The sequence below is a fragment of the Eleutherodactylus coqui genome, chromosome 8 (assembly GCF_035609145.1).
Source record: "Eleutherodactylus coqui strain aEleCoq1 chromosome 8, aEleCoq1.hap1, whole genome shotgun sequence".
NCBI classification, from domain to species: Eukaryota; Metazoa; Chordata; class Amphibia; order Anura; family Eleutherodactylidae; genus Eleutherodactylus; species Eleutherodactylus coqui.
Genome location: NC_089844.1, coordinates 73007605 through 73023638, shown reverse-complemented (window position 1 = coordinate 73023638; position 16034 = coordinate 73007605). Strand labels below are relative to the sequence as shown.

The window sequence follows — 16034 nt, the reverse complement described above, 5'->3', positions numbered from 1 at the left end:
AGTTCATTGGCAAAAACAAAAGGGTGGAGACCAATACCATTCCTGTACAGTACCAAACTTTAGAGTTGGCACCATTCCTTTCAGCTCTCGCCAAACCCAGAATCATCTGCTAAGAGTGTGAGATGATCAATATATAGCATTGCCCTTGCTTATCTCAAGTGTACATGTGGCTAGTTGACCGTGGAAAACCAATATATGAAGCGCAATTCTAAAAACTGATTGAAAGAAGGTGATGGAGATTATTCCACATTATTCTACTATGACGTTTGTTAAGTTGAAGGATACATTCTTGCCAAAACTGGCATAACATTTACCCACGGGCTACTATCCGTGTGAATGGGGCAGAGCTGCAACACCAGGAACAGCCCATGGACAGAAATGGTGCCATGTATTGAAAAGTAGATTTTTTCACTTATTCTGGAAAGCCAATTTAATTTTATGTAAATATATAAAAAATAACAAAGACGGTGCAGTATGTCTCCTGTAGAAAGCAGAACCAGCATCAGCAAATAGGAACCCATTTTTGGTCATATCAGGTCCCAAATGTAAAGCACTCCATGTTTTCTGTATCTTTATATTTAAAAATGTTTAGAAAAGCACTTAAAGGACTTTCTTCCATAAAGGGGTTGTGCAGTTGTAAACTACTGATACCCTGCCCTTAGCATAGGCCATCAAGAGTAGATTGCTGGAGGTCCTCTGCCAAGACCTCTGTCTTACAGATCCTTGCTAGGCTGGTGTGTTCATGCACTGAGCCAATTTCTGTAGGAAGCAGACAGCTCCGTCCCCACTGCAGTGCCCAGGCTTGGTACTGCAAGCCATTCACATTAATGGGAACTTTTCCTGCAATACCAAACCTGGCCACTACAGTGGGAGTGTAGCTATCAGCTTCGCGGAGAAATCAGCTCAGAGAACAGCTGGCTGATGTAGGTAGTAGATCAGCAAGGGTCCACCCTTCATCAATGCTTTACATCTGGACAAACATTTATTACAGGACCTCTAGGACCCCTACCTATGAGACGACGAGGTGGTCCCTTAACCCCTATTCCATGAGGTGAGTCGGTCACTGCATTCAGGAGGATACTGAACGCAGTGGAGACCATGCCTGTGCCCATCACCTCTTTATGGCTGCATTAACATTTAAGCATATGGGATTTACAGAAACCCCTGTTCTCCTGATAGAAGGAGCCCCCACCGCCACCACCTTTCAGACATTTAAAGCCACTATTCTGTGGACAACTTCGCACAAATGTTAGGCCGGCTGTCCACGGGCGATGCAATATCCGGCGGCGAAGCTCCGCCGCGGGAGTCGCTGCCCGAGGGCAGGAGCCGCTACCAAATCTCCACCGGTCAGCCCTATCTAATAGATAGGCTGACCGCGGAGAATCGAGGCAATTCGCAGCATGCTGCAAATTGCCCGCCACAAGCGGAAAATCGCAATGATTCTCTGCTCGTGGACAGATGCCGGCGCTGTCCATAGTAATGCTATGGGAAGCGTCGTCCGGCGTGATTCGCGGGCGGTTTACCGCCGGTGAATACACTGCCGTGGACAGGGGGCCTTACAGCTCTGCTGTATCTTAGCCACATCACCGGTTCAACCATGTTTTAATATAAAGCGAATTGAAAAAAATACCGGCACACACAGAACGAGTCTTCGGATTCTCTACTTTTCAAAATTTCAAAAACAGAAATCTAAAGAAATCACCAATTTACTAAAACGTTCTCTGTCAAAACAATTTTTTTGATATATAGAAAAACATTTTACAGCCTATTAAATGTCACTTGCTATAAATATTCACCTAGTTGACATTGAATAATCAGAGGCATCAACAAGATAACCTTAAAAAGTGATCTGAACATTACATGGAGAGAGGACTTCTGGAAGCTCTTTCATTAGCTCATCACGGTGACCCGAGGTTGGAAGCAGAGAAAGCATCTCCTCTCTAATGACTTTAAGTACAAGTGGCCTTTGACCAGCGATCATGTTAAAACACAAAGAATAATGAACTTCTTGTGTATTTCAGCTTGCCGCAGGAATAAAAAGGCGTACAAGGCTGCATGTACCGGCTGTGCCATTCTTTCCTTTTATACGTATTTTTATCTATACAGACCTACGTATAGATTTTTTAGAAGAAAAACAAAAACATGCATATATATTACTTACATATTCTGGTTTTAACTTTTTGTCTCCTCCTCGCACGGCTACTTTTTCAAGCTTATCTATGGCAGCTATGATGGCTTCTTCATCCTTAAGACGGAGCTCCTCGTGGATGATCTCAATGTCACGTACTGGGTTGACGCTTCCCTCGACGTGGACGATGTCGTCATCATCAAAGGCTCCTAATGAAGAGGAGGAGAAGTAAAATTAAACTTGATCAGATGCAAAGCATTGTACAGGGTAATGAGAAAAACAATTCAGACTGAAACTACTGACAAAGTCAAGAAGAATATTCCTCTTCCTCTGGCTATCGCAAATATCCAAATGATACACGAACAGATCTTGCAATATTAGGCTTCTTAATCACTTAATTAAAGAGGTTGTCCGGTTACAATGAACTTTTTAAAATATGACCCAAATGAGTTAAAACAATAAAACAAATGTGTAATTACCCTCCGCAGCCTCGGTGTTCCAGGGCTGAAGTACCGCGATTCGTCCAGTTTCTAAGTCAGGTGACTGCTGTCTGCCAATCAGAGGCCACAGCATCACCTTCTGTTCTTCTGAAACGCTAAACAGAGGGCGCAGTTTCACATCAGAGAGAGAATGGCGGTGCTGCAGCGCTAAATCACTGGAGTGAAGAGAGGTAAGTACCTGTTTAACTGTTTTATCCCATTTGGCTCAGATTTTACAAAGTTCATTTCTAGAAGGAAACCCCTTAAGCAGATTTTTTTTGCATATTTTTGTATATTGTTCGCATATTTTTATGTTGATTTTTTGGGGTCATATAAGAATCCTAAACTATTTGGAAATATACCAGAAATCTGGTATTGAGACAACTTGCTGCAAGTTCTTTGCATACCCCCTGATTTTGCCCCAGTGCAAGTTTATAAGGCCTATTATATAACCTAGGTGCTTCCAAAAACAGCACATTTCCTGAAAAAGGATGTCCAGGACATATCATCATCTCCCCCCACCAATAACTCCTTTGCAAGTAAACTACATAGAGGTAGAATCTGAAAAGGGTGCCTATTAAAAGTTTGTATTACAAAGTTGACCCTGATCTTGATTCCAGTGCATCAAGAAGTTTTCCGAGATCATCATATATTCTGAATTACAATTTAACCTATGACCATTCTACAACTTAATCAGGCATTGTCAAATGTCAAGCAACGAGAACCACAGAGCAGGAGAAGATGCTCAGGCTGGGTTCACAAGGGGCAAAAATGCTGCGGAATTTCCGTGCGGACTTTCTGCATAGAAATTCCGCTGCAATCTTAAACTTGAGACCAAGCAACAAGGTTGACGAGATTTGCAAAAATCTCGTCCACACGCTGCAGACAGTCGGCTGTGGCCAAGCCGCGCTGAAACAGACATGCTTTGCGGAATTCAAAGTTGGGACATGTCAATTGTATCGCCTTTTCCACTGTGGGCTCTCTTCTCTCTATGGAAAGAGATAGCCGCAGCGGAATAAGCCACTTTTAAAACCTGCGCCAAATGACCTGGTACTTCAGCTGCGGAAATTTCGTAGAATTTCCGTGCATTCTCGCTGCAGACATTCGGAAAGATTTTCTTGGGACTTCGCCCCATGTGAACCCAGCCCAAGGGTCAAACAAACAAGTAATTGGCTCATTGGTGAAACACTGAAACTCAATGCCAACACAGGAAAGATGAGCAGCGGCACTCAATGTTTAGGAGCACCAATGATAAAGGGATAAGACTTCTTCAAATGCCGATGCTGTATTCCTGCGACCTTGAACAAGTCTCTTTTGTCCCTGGACGTGGCATAAAGATTAGATTGTAAACTCAGTTGGGCAAGGAATCTGTGCCGCCAGAATTCGATGTATTGCTCTGCATAAAAATTTTATGTACTATATAAAAGCTCTTTATTATCATCGTAATTATTACATTTTGCTCAGTACTTGATTACTTGCTAACTGTAAACTTAATTACCAATAGGTGACTAGCACTTCAGTGAGACTGCTCATAATGTTCAGTGACACATCCTTAAATGTTTCTGAACTCGTACCTGGTGTCATTAATGACCCTGCCTCGGTTGCATCGCAAACTTCATTAAAAAAACACTTTAACTAAACAAAAAACTGGACATGGACACGATGTACTAGTCACGGTGAGCCGTATTTGTCAAACGCAGCCCAAACCAATCTAAGAAGGGGGAGGAAAGTAGTCAGTGAATGGAGATTTTCCAAATAGTTTAAAAAAAAAAAAAAAAAAGTTATATCAAGTAAAATGCGGGTACATTTCTGCGCCTGCATTAAGGTTGCAAATTCTGGACTACCTGTGGGTCTAATAACCTGAACAAACTTTTTCATCTGGCATCGATGGAAATGTGTTCTAGGAAAGTATATAACTGTATGAGAGAACCCCAGAGAACTAGGTTTGTGGAAGAGTAGACTATCAGAAGTTTGGTCCTCCTCAATGCGCCTAAGGGAGGAGGAGATTAAATGGAGCGGGGGGTTGCACTTGCATGGTGCAGTTCTATTATTTTCCAATTGGGCTGTTGGAGATAAAGTACAAGCACCTGGCGATCTCCATCAGCCCCGTGTGCGTCCGCCGCTCCTTTCAACTTGATGTCGCAGAGGGTGGGTGCAGAAAACCTGCAATGAGAAGACGAGTGGGAGACAGAACCCCTGTTCTTGAGATCAGTGAGGACCCCCACCCACCAGACAGTTCTTATTACAACCCCTTCACTAATTGATTGTATTTACGTAGCTTCAACACATTCCACAGGACTGTACAAAGACGGTCACCTCTCACATTGTGAATTTCAGTGGGGACAGGTACACCATCCCCATGTCCACCCTGGAAAAAAATGACCAAATGTGGGATTGACAAGGCAACTGTTAGGTGGATTCACAACTGGCTGAGTGATCGTACTCAAAGAGTGGTCATAAATGGCTGCACATCCAAGTGGGAGAATGTATCCAGTGGGGTACTACAAGGCTCTGTCCTAGGCCCAGTGTTGTTCACCATTTTTATAAATGATCTGGAGGAGGGAAACTGATCAAATTTGCCAACGACACAAAGCTAGGAGGGATAGCATTCAAAAAGATCTAGAAAAGCTTCAACAGTGGGCAGCGGATAATAGAATGGTATTTAACAAGGAGAAATGCAAGGTCCTACATCTGGGCAAGAATAATGAAGGAAGCACATACTTGGGTATACTAATAAATCATAGACTGAACATGAGTCAACAATGTGATGCAGCAGCAAAAAAAGGCAAACACAATTCTGGGATGTATTAAAAGGAGCATAGAGTCTAGATCACGTGAGGTAATTATCCCCCTCTACTCTTCCTTAGGGCTCCCACACACTTGCGTTTTTTGTTAACGCGATTGTCAATGGGACTTTCTAATGTTAAAACGAAACGCACCAAAAACGCAAGTTGCACTGCGTTGCGTTTTTTACATTAGAAAGTCCCATTGACAATCGCGTTAACAAAAAACGCAAACGCAAGTGTGTGGGAGCCCTTAGGCCTTTCCACTACCATATTTTTTTTTTTTATGCTGGAATATCGCTGCGTTTTTTTTCACGTGATTGTCAATGGCACTTTCTAACGTTAAAAACGCATCGCACAAAAATCGCAAAGCACAAACTTGCAATTTTTGGGCGATGCGTTTTTAACATTAGAAAGTCCCATTGACAATCGCATGAAAAAAACGCAGCGATATTCCAGCGTTTAAAAAAACGCTAGTGGAAAGGCACCCTTAGGGCTCCTTTCCACTGGCGATAGCAATACCGCTGCGAGAAAATCGCAATGTTAAAATCGCATCGCAACGCTGCAAAAATCGCAAGCTTTTGCGTTGCGATGCGAGAATCTGTTTTCCTATTGCACTGTATGGGAGACAGAAAAATGCAAAACGCTGAAACAATCCTCCTGCTGCGATTATTAATCTTCGCATCGCAGCTTGCCCTTAAACATCACTAGTGGAAAGGTTGTCATAGAACAACATGTGTGGGACTTTCTTGCGAGAGCTAGCACTCTCACATCACACTGAAAACGTGCGATTATCTCGCCAGTGGAAAGGAGCCCTTAGGGCTCCTTTCCACTAGCGATATCGCTGCGAGAAAATCGCAATGTTAAAAATCGCATCGCAACGCTGCAAAGTCGCAAGCTTTTGCGTTGCGAGAATCTGTTTTGCCATTGCACTGTATGGACAACAGAAGAATGCAAAACGCTGAAACAATCCTCCTGCTGCGATTTTTTAATCCTCACATCGCAGCTTGCCCATAAACATCGCTAGTGGAAAGGTTGTCATAGAACAACGTGTGGGACATTCTTGCGAGAGCTAGCACTCTCGCATCGCACCGAAAACGTGCGATTACCTCGCCAGTGGAAAGGAGCCCTTATAGTCAGACCTCATCTGGAATACTGTGTCCAGTTCTGGGCACCCCACTTTAAAAAATACAGACAAACTGGAGCAAGTTCAGAGAAGAGTTACCAAGATGGTGAACGGTCTGCAAATCATATCCTATGAGGAACGGTTAAAGGATCTGGGAATGTTTAGCTTGCAAAAAAAGAAGGCTGAGAGGAGACTTAATAGCTGTCTACAAATATCTGAAGGGCTGTCACAGTGCAGAGGGATCAGCCCTATTCTCATTTGTACAAGGAAAGACTAGAAGCAATGGGATGAAACTGAAAGGGAGGAGACACAAATTAGATGTTAGACAGTGAGGGAGATCAATGAGTGGAACAGGTTACCATGGGAGGTGGTGGATTCTCTTTCAATGGAAGTGTTCAAACAGAGGCTGGATAAATATCTGTCCAGGATGATTTAGTGATCCTGCACTGAGCAGGGGGCTATACACGATGACCCTGGAGGTCCCTTCCAACTCTACCAGTCTATGATTTTATGATTTCATTTCCAAATTAACCAGTGTGTTTTGAAGCGTAAAGGCCTATTTAGACAACGATCATCACTCAAAAGCCATCTTTTGAGCGATAATCGTTGCATGTAAATGTGCCCATCTTTCACTTTTCTGCCGAACAATGGATTTCAGTTCGGCATGGAAACCATCATTCAGCAGAACAGCTATTAAAAAGGACCGCATGCTGTGTTCTGCCCAAAGGGAATTTATTCAGAGAACAGCGGGTGGTCTGTTCTCTGAATACAGCTCCCAGCGGCTCACACACTACTAATTGGTACTAATAGGCATTAGTACCAAGTAGTAGTTTTATGCGAAATGATCGCTGAAAAGCCATCTTTTGAGTGATCATCTTTGGGTCTAAAAGCACCTTAAGAAAGCGGAGTACCCAGAGGAAACTCAAGTAAGCTTCATGCAGATGTTGCCCTTGGTCGGGTTTAAACCCCAAACTCCCAATGCTGCAAGCCACCAGTGCTAACCACTGAGCCACCATTTTTTGTTACATTTTGTGAGAATCCATAGTAAGCTGCAGTTCTACGCTAGAAACATGTCGAACCATCACAATTTGTTTTATCCGATGTCACATTGAAGGACATTTTCTTGCTGTATCGCACATGACTAAGGCTTGGCTTAGACGGCCATAATGACCCGTGTGCCTCCCTCAAGAGACAGCCGCGTGGCACACAGCAAGTACGCAATGACATTACCTACTTGCCAATCGCCATGCACTATCTTGGCATGTATGTGTGCGCCATACATGCAAACTAGAACATGCTGTGATTTTTCTTGTACTGGTATCTTGCACAATTCGTGTGAGTGACAACATGGCCACCTTTTGGCAGACCGATGCAGCGTATTCCATGCCAATATGTGCAGTGTTAGTCCGGGCTCACACGAAGGATTAGATACATCGTCTTGAATATGGACAGGCTAGGAGCATATCACAAATCTGTATTTTTTAACCTCCGAAACCGCCACACAACCCGTTTTCTGAGCTACTTGTCAACGACCGGGAAATCTATTACGCTGGCAGTTGTTTTAAACTTTGTATCTACAGCTGGAAAGAGTGAATGACTATCGGAAGACCAGCTGCAGGAAAGGTGTCAAGCGTCAGCAGCAGTGATTTTGATCAGAGGAAAGGGGAAAACAAGCCGCTGATTCCCAGATGTATAGCTTCCTGTCATTAATCAGTAGATTGACAAGTACTAAACGAATACGGCTCCAAAAATGACTCTTTGCTATGCACCAAAGTTGCAAGAAATGATCTGATCATTTCGGCAGGGTCTGAGTTTCCATGGGAAACTGGGATTGGCCTGAAATCATCTGGCAGACCTCTCCCCCAGCTTCAATCTACTTTATCACTGTGGTTTTGACCGTGATTAGATAATGAACCACTCAGACACACAATTTACACAGCGGCTAATTTCATCGGCCTGATTTGAGGGTATGGTTTTGAGGGGGCCATCAGAGAAGCTGGGGAAGGTACATTTGTCATCCATGAGTGACAAGCACTCACAATGTGAACAAAATGGTGCTGGCCCTTGTTAGGAGCACATGCTATTAACACGCATTTAAAGTGCAGCTGAAGCCATAATTTGAAATTGCCAACTGGAAACGCGAGGGTACAGCAGGCAGATATTACTGAAGTATGTCTGCTGACTTCCTGCACTTTTCATGACATGATGGGGCAACACGCTAACTAGACTTTATGCAAATAGGCAGCAAAAAAAAAGGAAAAAGATAATTTATTTCAATAAAAGCAGATAACATGTATTACCTCCAGCAAGAGACAGGTCCGCAGGAGGAGAAGTAGAGAAATCCACGCTGATCAACAGCTTATACTGTCAGGCAGAAAAAGAGAGACCTCTCTAGATCTGGGAAATTATCCCTTTGTCGCGGAAACACACCCAGATTACATCAAGGACGTAGGGTATATTCATAGGCAGCTCCTTAGTACCGCGATGGCACTACGGTCAAGGATAATATCTACAGGGAGCTTGTACGAGGCTCTTCCCGGGAATCCAGCTAAGGCCGTGATCACACAGCGTCATTTCCCTGTGGATTAGGGCACGGATTCCGAAGCAAACGCCATTCCATTTCAACAATCTGTTGAATGATATGGCAATCTGTGCCATACTTCATATGTGGATCCTGAAATGTGTGTTACGGAAAACAAGGACAATGCCAATTCTTGGCAGGAAAGTTGCATCAGGCAGCCGCTGGCAGGTTTGCCCCAATAGAGCCAATTTAGGCATGCGTACCGTGTTTCCCTTAAAATAAGACCTACCTCAATTTTTGTGATGAGCTTAATATAAGCCCTGCGCCCAAAATAAGCCCTAGCTGCACTACATGAAAAAAAACCCCACAACACTCACCTAACAGTCGCCGTTCAAGTTCCTCCTTCGGCAGCTGTGGCACTCCTGCAGACTTCCATGCCTTATACTCACCTAGCAGTTGCCGTTTGGGTCTCTCCAGCTGGGCTGCGGCGCTACTGCAGGCTTCTGTATAGTTTTCAATGCCAACGGGGTATTTTTTTTTTGGTGATGGGGCTTGAATAACCCGCCTCCAGCAAGCGATTGAATAATATCAGTCAATGGCTGTGATTGGTTCATCGAGTGCTGGCTTTGATTGGCTGAGGCGGTGCTTCGAACCAATCAGAGCAATCGCTTGCTGCAGGCGGGGGAATTCAACCCCGTCAGCAGCAAGAGATGCTCCATCGACATTGAGGACTACACGGAAGCCTGCAGGAGCGCTGCAGACCAGCTGGAGGGACAAGAACGGCAAATGCTGGGTGAGTATAAGACACCCCCCAAAAATAAGAGCCTGTGCCTCTTTTGGGGCAAAAATTAATATAGGACAGTGTCTTATTTCTGGGAAAGCACGGTACTATATGAAAATCTGTTGAAGGAAACCAAAGACTCAGCCTTGGACTGAAGACTCAGATTCACGGCAAAACAATCAGGGATGGATCTGGCAGTTCTAAGGCCGTGTGGATGAGGCCTAACCCCCAAGATCTTAGTATAAATTTATAGGGTAGTTATCCCCTCCATCCACAGGATAGGTGATAAATTGTTTTGGTGGGACAGAATAGGTGATAAATTCTTTTGGTGGGACAAGTTCCTGATCAGTGGGTTTCCAACCACTGGGAACCTCTATAATCATGAGAACTAGGATTCCAAAGGTCCCCGAATGAATGAAGTGGTGGACACACACAAGAATTACCACTCCATTACATTTTAACAAGACTGCGATCTCCAGCGGTCCCACTAAAATGCGGCAGTGGTGCCTGTGTGTCACCATCACTGCATTCAGGCAGGGAACTTCAGGACAGCTGTTTTCCTGAGTCCCAGAGGAGGAATCCCCACCAATCAGAAAGTTATGTTTGCTTTAGGATAGTTGCTTCCGGTGGAACTACCCCTCTAAGGCAGGAGCTCCGCCTCCATGGCAATTTCTGCAATGTGATATCTCATAACCTTGTAGTATAAAAATGATATGCAATTTTGCAATGCAAGGGTTTTAGGCAGATGTCATAAGGGGGCAGGTTTACTATTGGAGTTGCACCACTTTTTTTGTGCAAATTACACCAAAAATGGTCTCACATGCTTTGGGCTCCATTTCTGAGATGTTTTAGACCACCTGAAAAAGGGTGTTTGCTTAGGGGTGACTGTGAGCCCCAAAATTGGCCTATAATTAAGCCAACTTAATTTACCCGGGGATGACCTATAGGGCACAGATGAGGGTTGTCATTTACACAGGAATGATGATTGTTCAGTTTAATAGAGGTGGAGTGGGCCGGGGATCATTTCTGCCCAACCACTTATAATCACAGTAAACAGGTAGCTCATATGAACGACTGCCTGTTTACACGGGCCAATCGCTTATTCAGTTTTTATGGAAGCCTAAACTGAATAAACGATACACAAATGAATTCTCGTTTGTCGATCAGCTGGTCCATGCGGTTAGACTGAACACTCGTTCAGATTCTTGCTGGATTGTGTGAATCTGAATGTTTTATCTGTCCATGTAAAAGGGTCCTTTCAGATAGAAAAAGTTAGATTTGCCAGTCTAAAAATGCACCAGATTTAGGCTGCCTGTCCACGGGTGATAAATCCTCTGTGGATCATGCTTATAAAGCTTTCCACAGGGTTGCTATAGAGAGTGCAGCACCGCTGTCTACGAGCGGAGAATCATGGCGATTCTCCGCTCGTGGGATTTACATCGTGGCATGCTGCGATTGCCACGATTCTTCGCGGTGAGCCTAACTATTAGATAGAGACCTGTCCGCTCTCCCCCCTCATCGGCCACGACGGAATATCGCTAGCAATATTCTGCCCCGGCCGTGGACAGGGAGCCTTAATATCCAGCATGTGCTACTATTGTAAACATAGCTCTTTTGAAGACTATGTTTGCACTGTCTCTATAAGACAGTATTAGGATCCATCCAGACCTGACGATTTCTCGTTTGAATGAGCCAACTATGTCAGAGTTCGCTCGTTCAGCCTGTTGATACAGGCGAACACATCCTTAGCTCATGCAAACGAGAAATCGTTCAGTCGTTCACATTCGCGGCATAAGTGACTGAGAAGGACTGAACGATCGGTATCTAAACCGAATGATTAGTGAATGAGACTACGATGATTTTTATGCCTGCAGTAAAAAAAAAAAAATGAGGAATGAAAAGTGAAGGATTAATCATTTGTCGTTGGCTGTGTTTACACTGAACGATTACCATTCATTTTTTGCTTCTTTGAACAATTGTTCCATGCAAAAGGGTCTTTTTAGACAGTAAATCTACCTCTTTTAATGCCCTACACATAACGGGAGAAATTTACTAAGACTGGCATTGCCATAGTATAATATCCGCTGGCACACGATGCGACTAATATATGAAGAGGCACATCTCGGCTCCTCTGTGTGCCGACACAAAAATCTAAGTCCGCTAGGAGCCAATTTATCTGCGCCACTTTATGGTTTAAATTATGACGCGGCCGGCCGTGTCATGTGACGCGCTCGCCGCATCATATGACGCAGCGGCGGTAGGCGGGAAAGGGTTTTCACGATATCTTCCGCTGTGTTACAGCGGGAGATAGCGTGAATGGACGGCTTCCATTGACTGCAATGGAAGCCGTCAGCGCGTACACCCGCGGCAAATTACGCGGCGGAAATCCGTTCGTGGGAAGGAGGTCTAAATGTCCCTCATTGCAGTTTTGACTTTTTTTTTTTTTTTTTTTTTTTTTAATCGGTGACATTTTTATTTTAAATCTAGCATGCTCTGGGTGTAGTTTTCTTAGCCCAAAAACAACCCAACTACAAAGTATTTACTACTCCGGCTTGCTCTTACGTGTCATGGGCAATGGATCTGGCAGTCACATATATACATATAATGAATCACAGCCACCATAATCCATTGCTTGCTTGTTACTTAATCATCTCATGGTTTTCAAGTCATACGTATACAAGACTTTTTCACCATAAGTGCTTATAGCCCATGTACAGAAAGCTGAGGTAGTGACAACAGCCTTAGGCCGGATGAAGGTGGAGGTTCCCCGAAACGTTGCTGCTGTTGGCGACATGCCTTCACACCCAGCTCTCCCGTTTCTTCACTACCTTGGCTTGCGGTACATAAATTGAGGCATTTCAAAATCACTTTACAGTGAAAAGAAAATCCTTGCATGCGTATGCCTTGACAGCAATGAGATAGAAAAGTAACAAGCAAGCAATAGATTATGGTGTCGGCGATTTATTATTTGTTTTCTGGAATTTTCTCCATAGGCTTCTTTATAGAACTTGAAAAACACCATAAAATACACGCATGTACAAAAGGACACTGAATAATAAAAAAATAAGCATAAAAAACCCATGTTATATACCGGTAGTAGAAATTAAAAAAAAAAAAAAAACTAAAGCCACCAAGACAGATCAGTAGAAAGATTATTCCCTATGGACACACAAAAAAGAGAGAGCACTTTTTACATTGTGCAAAGAATCCCTAAAATAAAATCTAGAACTCAATAAAATCTCATTTGATCTATAAACGCAAAGATCAGAAATAAAGACTTGTCTTCTTGAGAGTCTTCCATGTTCTTCCCATGTCAAGATCTTATGACTGTATGTTATGTATTCATCTGAACAGAACCACTACACTTAGTTGCAGGCTATCATCAACCAATTCATTCTCTTGCTTGAAATCAAGTCATCCAATTACTCCTTGACTAATCAAGGCTGTTTTGGCTTTTGCTTTTTTTCAGAGGTACTCAACAGCATAAACAGTTCACTTACAAGAAATGGAAAAGGGCTAATCAGCGGAATTATTGTTTTGCTGCTGTAATTTGTGGCATTTAAATGGAGGTGCTGATTGGACTGAAAGTTTTATAATATTGCAGGGAAAACTAAGCCGATACAAATGTGAGACGGCCTTTGTCTTGAGCGTGGACAACCACTTGACGAGATATCGACTCGAAGATGCCCGAATGGAAAACGTAGACCGGCACAAAGAAAAACCACTTTACTATAGCAGAAAGCAAAATGTAGAGAGTCAATACCAGATGGATTATATCACCGTTAACTGCTGCAACTGCATTTTTCCCGAAATTTATAAAATTGCGCGCGTAATAAATTGTGGCCGAACACAAGTATTTCTTAAGGAGGTGATGTTTTTGCTATGCTAACCACTTAACACATATTAAAGGAGTTTTTATAGTGCAGATGCAAAAATGATTGCTTGCTATGGAAAGCGCAGCCTCCCTGTCAAACGGAAAATCATAGCGATTCTCCACCCGCGGCCGGCAAATCGCAGCATGCTGTGAATTTACCGTGATTCTCCATGGTCAGCCAATCTGTCAGAGAGCTGATAGATCTCCGCGGTCAGCCTATCTCCTGCTCCCTGAATGCGGCCCCATTCAACAGAGCAGAAGACCGGACAGCGCAAGCGCGTCTAATGGAAGGAGAAGGCAGCTTTAGTCGGCGCCATGGAGACGAGGACGCCAGCAACGGAGGAGGTAAGTGTATAACTTCTGTATGGCTCATATTTAATGCACGATGTATATTACAAAGTGCATTAATATGGCCATACAGAAGTGTATAACCCCACTTGCTGCCGCGGGACAACCCCTTTAATAGACACAAACAGCTTCACTCTTGTTCATTGTTAAAGCGACCCCCCAGGCCAGGACAACCAAAGATGGCCACACCACGAAAAAGTGTATAAACAGGTTGGGTAGTAGAAAAGCTGCATTTTTTTAGCTTGACAGAAGATGGCGTGATGCTAAACCACCACTTTACCACTTATCTCATGAGAAACTAACCATTTTAACCCTACATCAGATACCAGATGTTGTATCTACAGCACAAATACATATTAGTTATAAGGTCAGCAGAACCAAGCGAAATAGAAGCCACTTCAGCATATCTACAGTATATTGTCCTGGAAATGTTCATGCTGTTGGCCCCAAGTATTCTCCAAATAGTTGATTTGCCTCTTGCATTAATCTACGGCATTATCTTTTTGCTGCAAAGCTCAGCATACAGTTAGATCTCAGGCAGATATGTTAATGACTAGAGTTGTGGTGTGATTAGATGAACGGTCTGTCACCTGAGGCCCTAAAAGTGGTTCCCCCCTTGGCCTACAAATAGGCTCTGAGGCTACTAGTGTGTAGTGACCTATTTTTCAGCTTGTGTAGAGCTGATTTGACCACTAGACTCTACGACGCAATTGCGTCTAGATTGTTAGTGTTGGGACAGCGGATGTGTGAGGGCACACACAAGGCAACCAGACTCAGGATGCCCTCCAAAGAATGCCAGTAGAGAGGATAATCTGATCATTCAACAAGCACCAGCAGCTCCAACTGTTTAGTTGTCCACCATCGTTACACCTCTGTCTGTCTGAACCATTTCCAGACGCTTGACTGAAGGACATTTAGTCTCACGGCACCCATTACATGTTCTGCTTTTGACACCCACCAACAGTCACCTCTGTTTACAGTGCTGTTGTGAAAGCCTGAAACTTGACAAGGTTTATTTTGGGCACGGATGATGGCGGGTTCGTATTTGGAGACCTAGAGGTGAGCGCCTCAATCCTGCCTTTGCTGTGGAGCAGCACACTGCCGTCATTACTGGTATGATGGTCTGGGGAGTCATCGCATATAACAGTCGGTCATCCCCAGTAGTGGTAAGAGGGGCAACGACAGCTCAGTGATATTTCAGGGTAGCCTGCAGCCACATGTTGCTTCCAATTAGCATTTTTCACAATAGGATAATGCTAAGCCGCGAACAGCAAGAGGAAGGCCTCCACAACGTTGCCACACTTCCATGGCCTGCCCAAAACACCAGATTTCTCACCAATAGAACATGTATGGGACCATCTGGGATGCCAACTGCAACATACTACAAGTTTGTACAAATCTAGAGACTCCGATTCAGTAAGTGTTGACAGACCTGCCGCAGGATACAAACTCCTAGGTGCTGTATTTTATGGACATTGCCTGAAATTATATTTTTATTGTTATAATGATCGCACCTCAGATCAATAGCAATTCCTTGCTATTGTTTTTAAGGTGTGTGTTTTTTTTTTGTTTTTTTTTTGCAGCAAGACAAAATAGAGCAATTTTAACAGACATTTTGTGTGATTATTTTGCAATTGTTCTTTTCTTGCGTTTTCCTAAATTCAGAACTTTACGCAATTAAAACTGTTCATACTATGCTTTTACCATAGCGTGACAAACTGCTTCTATGGTGTAGATGTCGGCCACACGTATCACAAGGGTAAGGATTGGGGAAGATAGGGGAGTTAGTCACGTACTGTTAATACAGCATAGGGCCCCAAATTTTTGCATAAGGCACAAAATGTGGACGTAGTCTTACCGATTCCCCATAATAACAAAAAATTGCTACTAAAAAAGTAATCAATTCTGAAGTTCCCCAAGTCATAATCACAAGAATCGTATTAAGGCCTCCTTCCCACGAACGGATTTACGCCGCGTAATTCGCGGCGAAAATC

At 43.5% G+C, this 16034-nt stretch overlaps 1 protein-coding gene across 2 annotated transcripts in view; it reads right to left on the bottom strand.

Annotated features, from left to right (window-relative positions):
• OLA1 (Obg like ATPase 1) overlaps window positions 1-16034 on the bottom strand; it is a 179564-nt gene that overhangs the window by 91402 nt on the left and 72128 nt on the right. For both annotated transcript variants that reach the window (XM_066575831.1, XM_066575830.1), the window contains one exon: window positions 2162-2337. In XM_066575831.1, the coding sequence (XP_066431928.1) occupies window positions 2162-2337 (176 nt within the window). The remainder of the gene's footprint in view (window positions 1-2161; window positions 2338-16034) is intronic.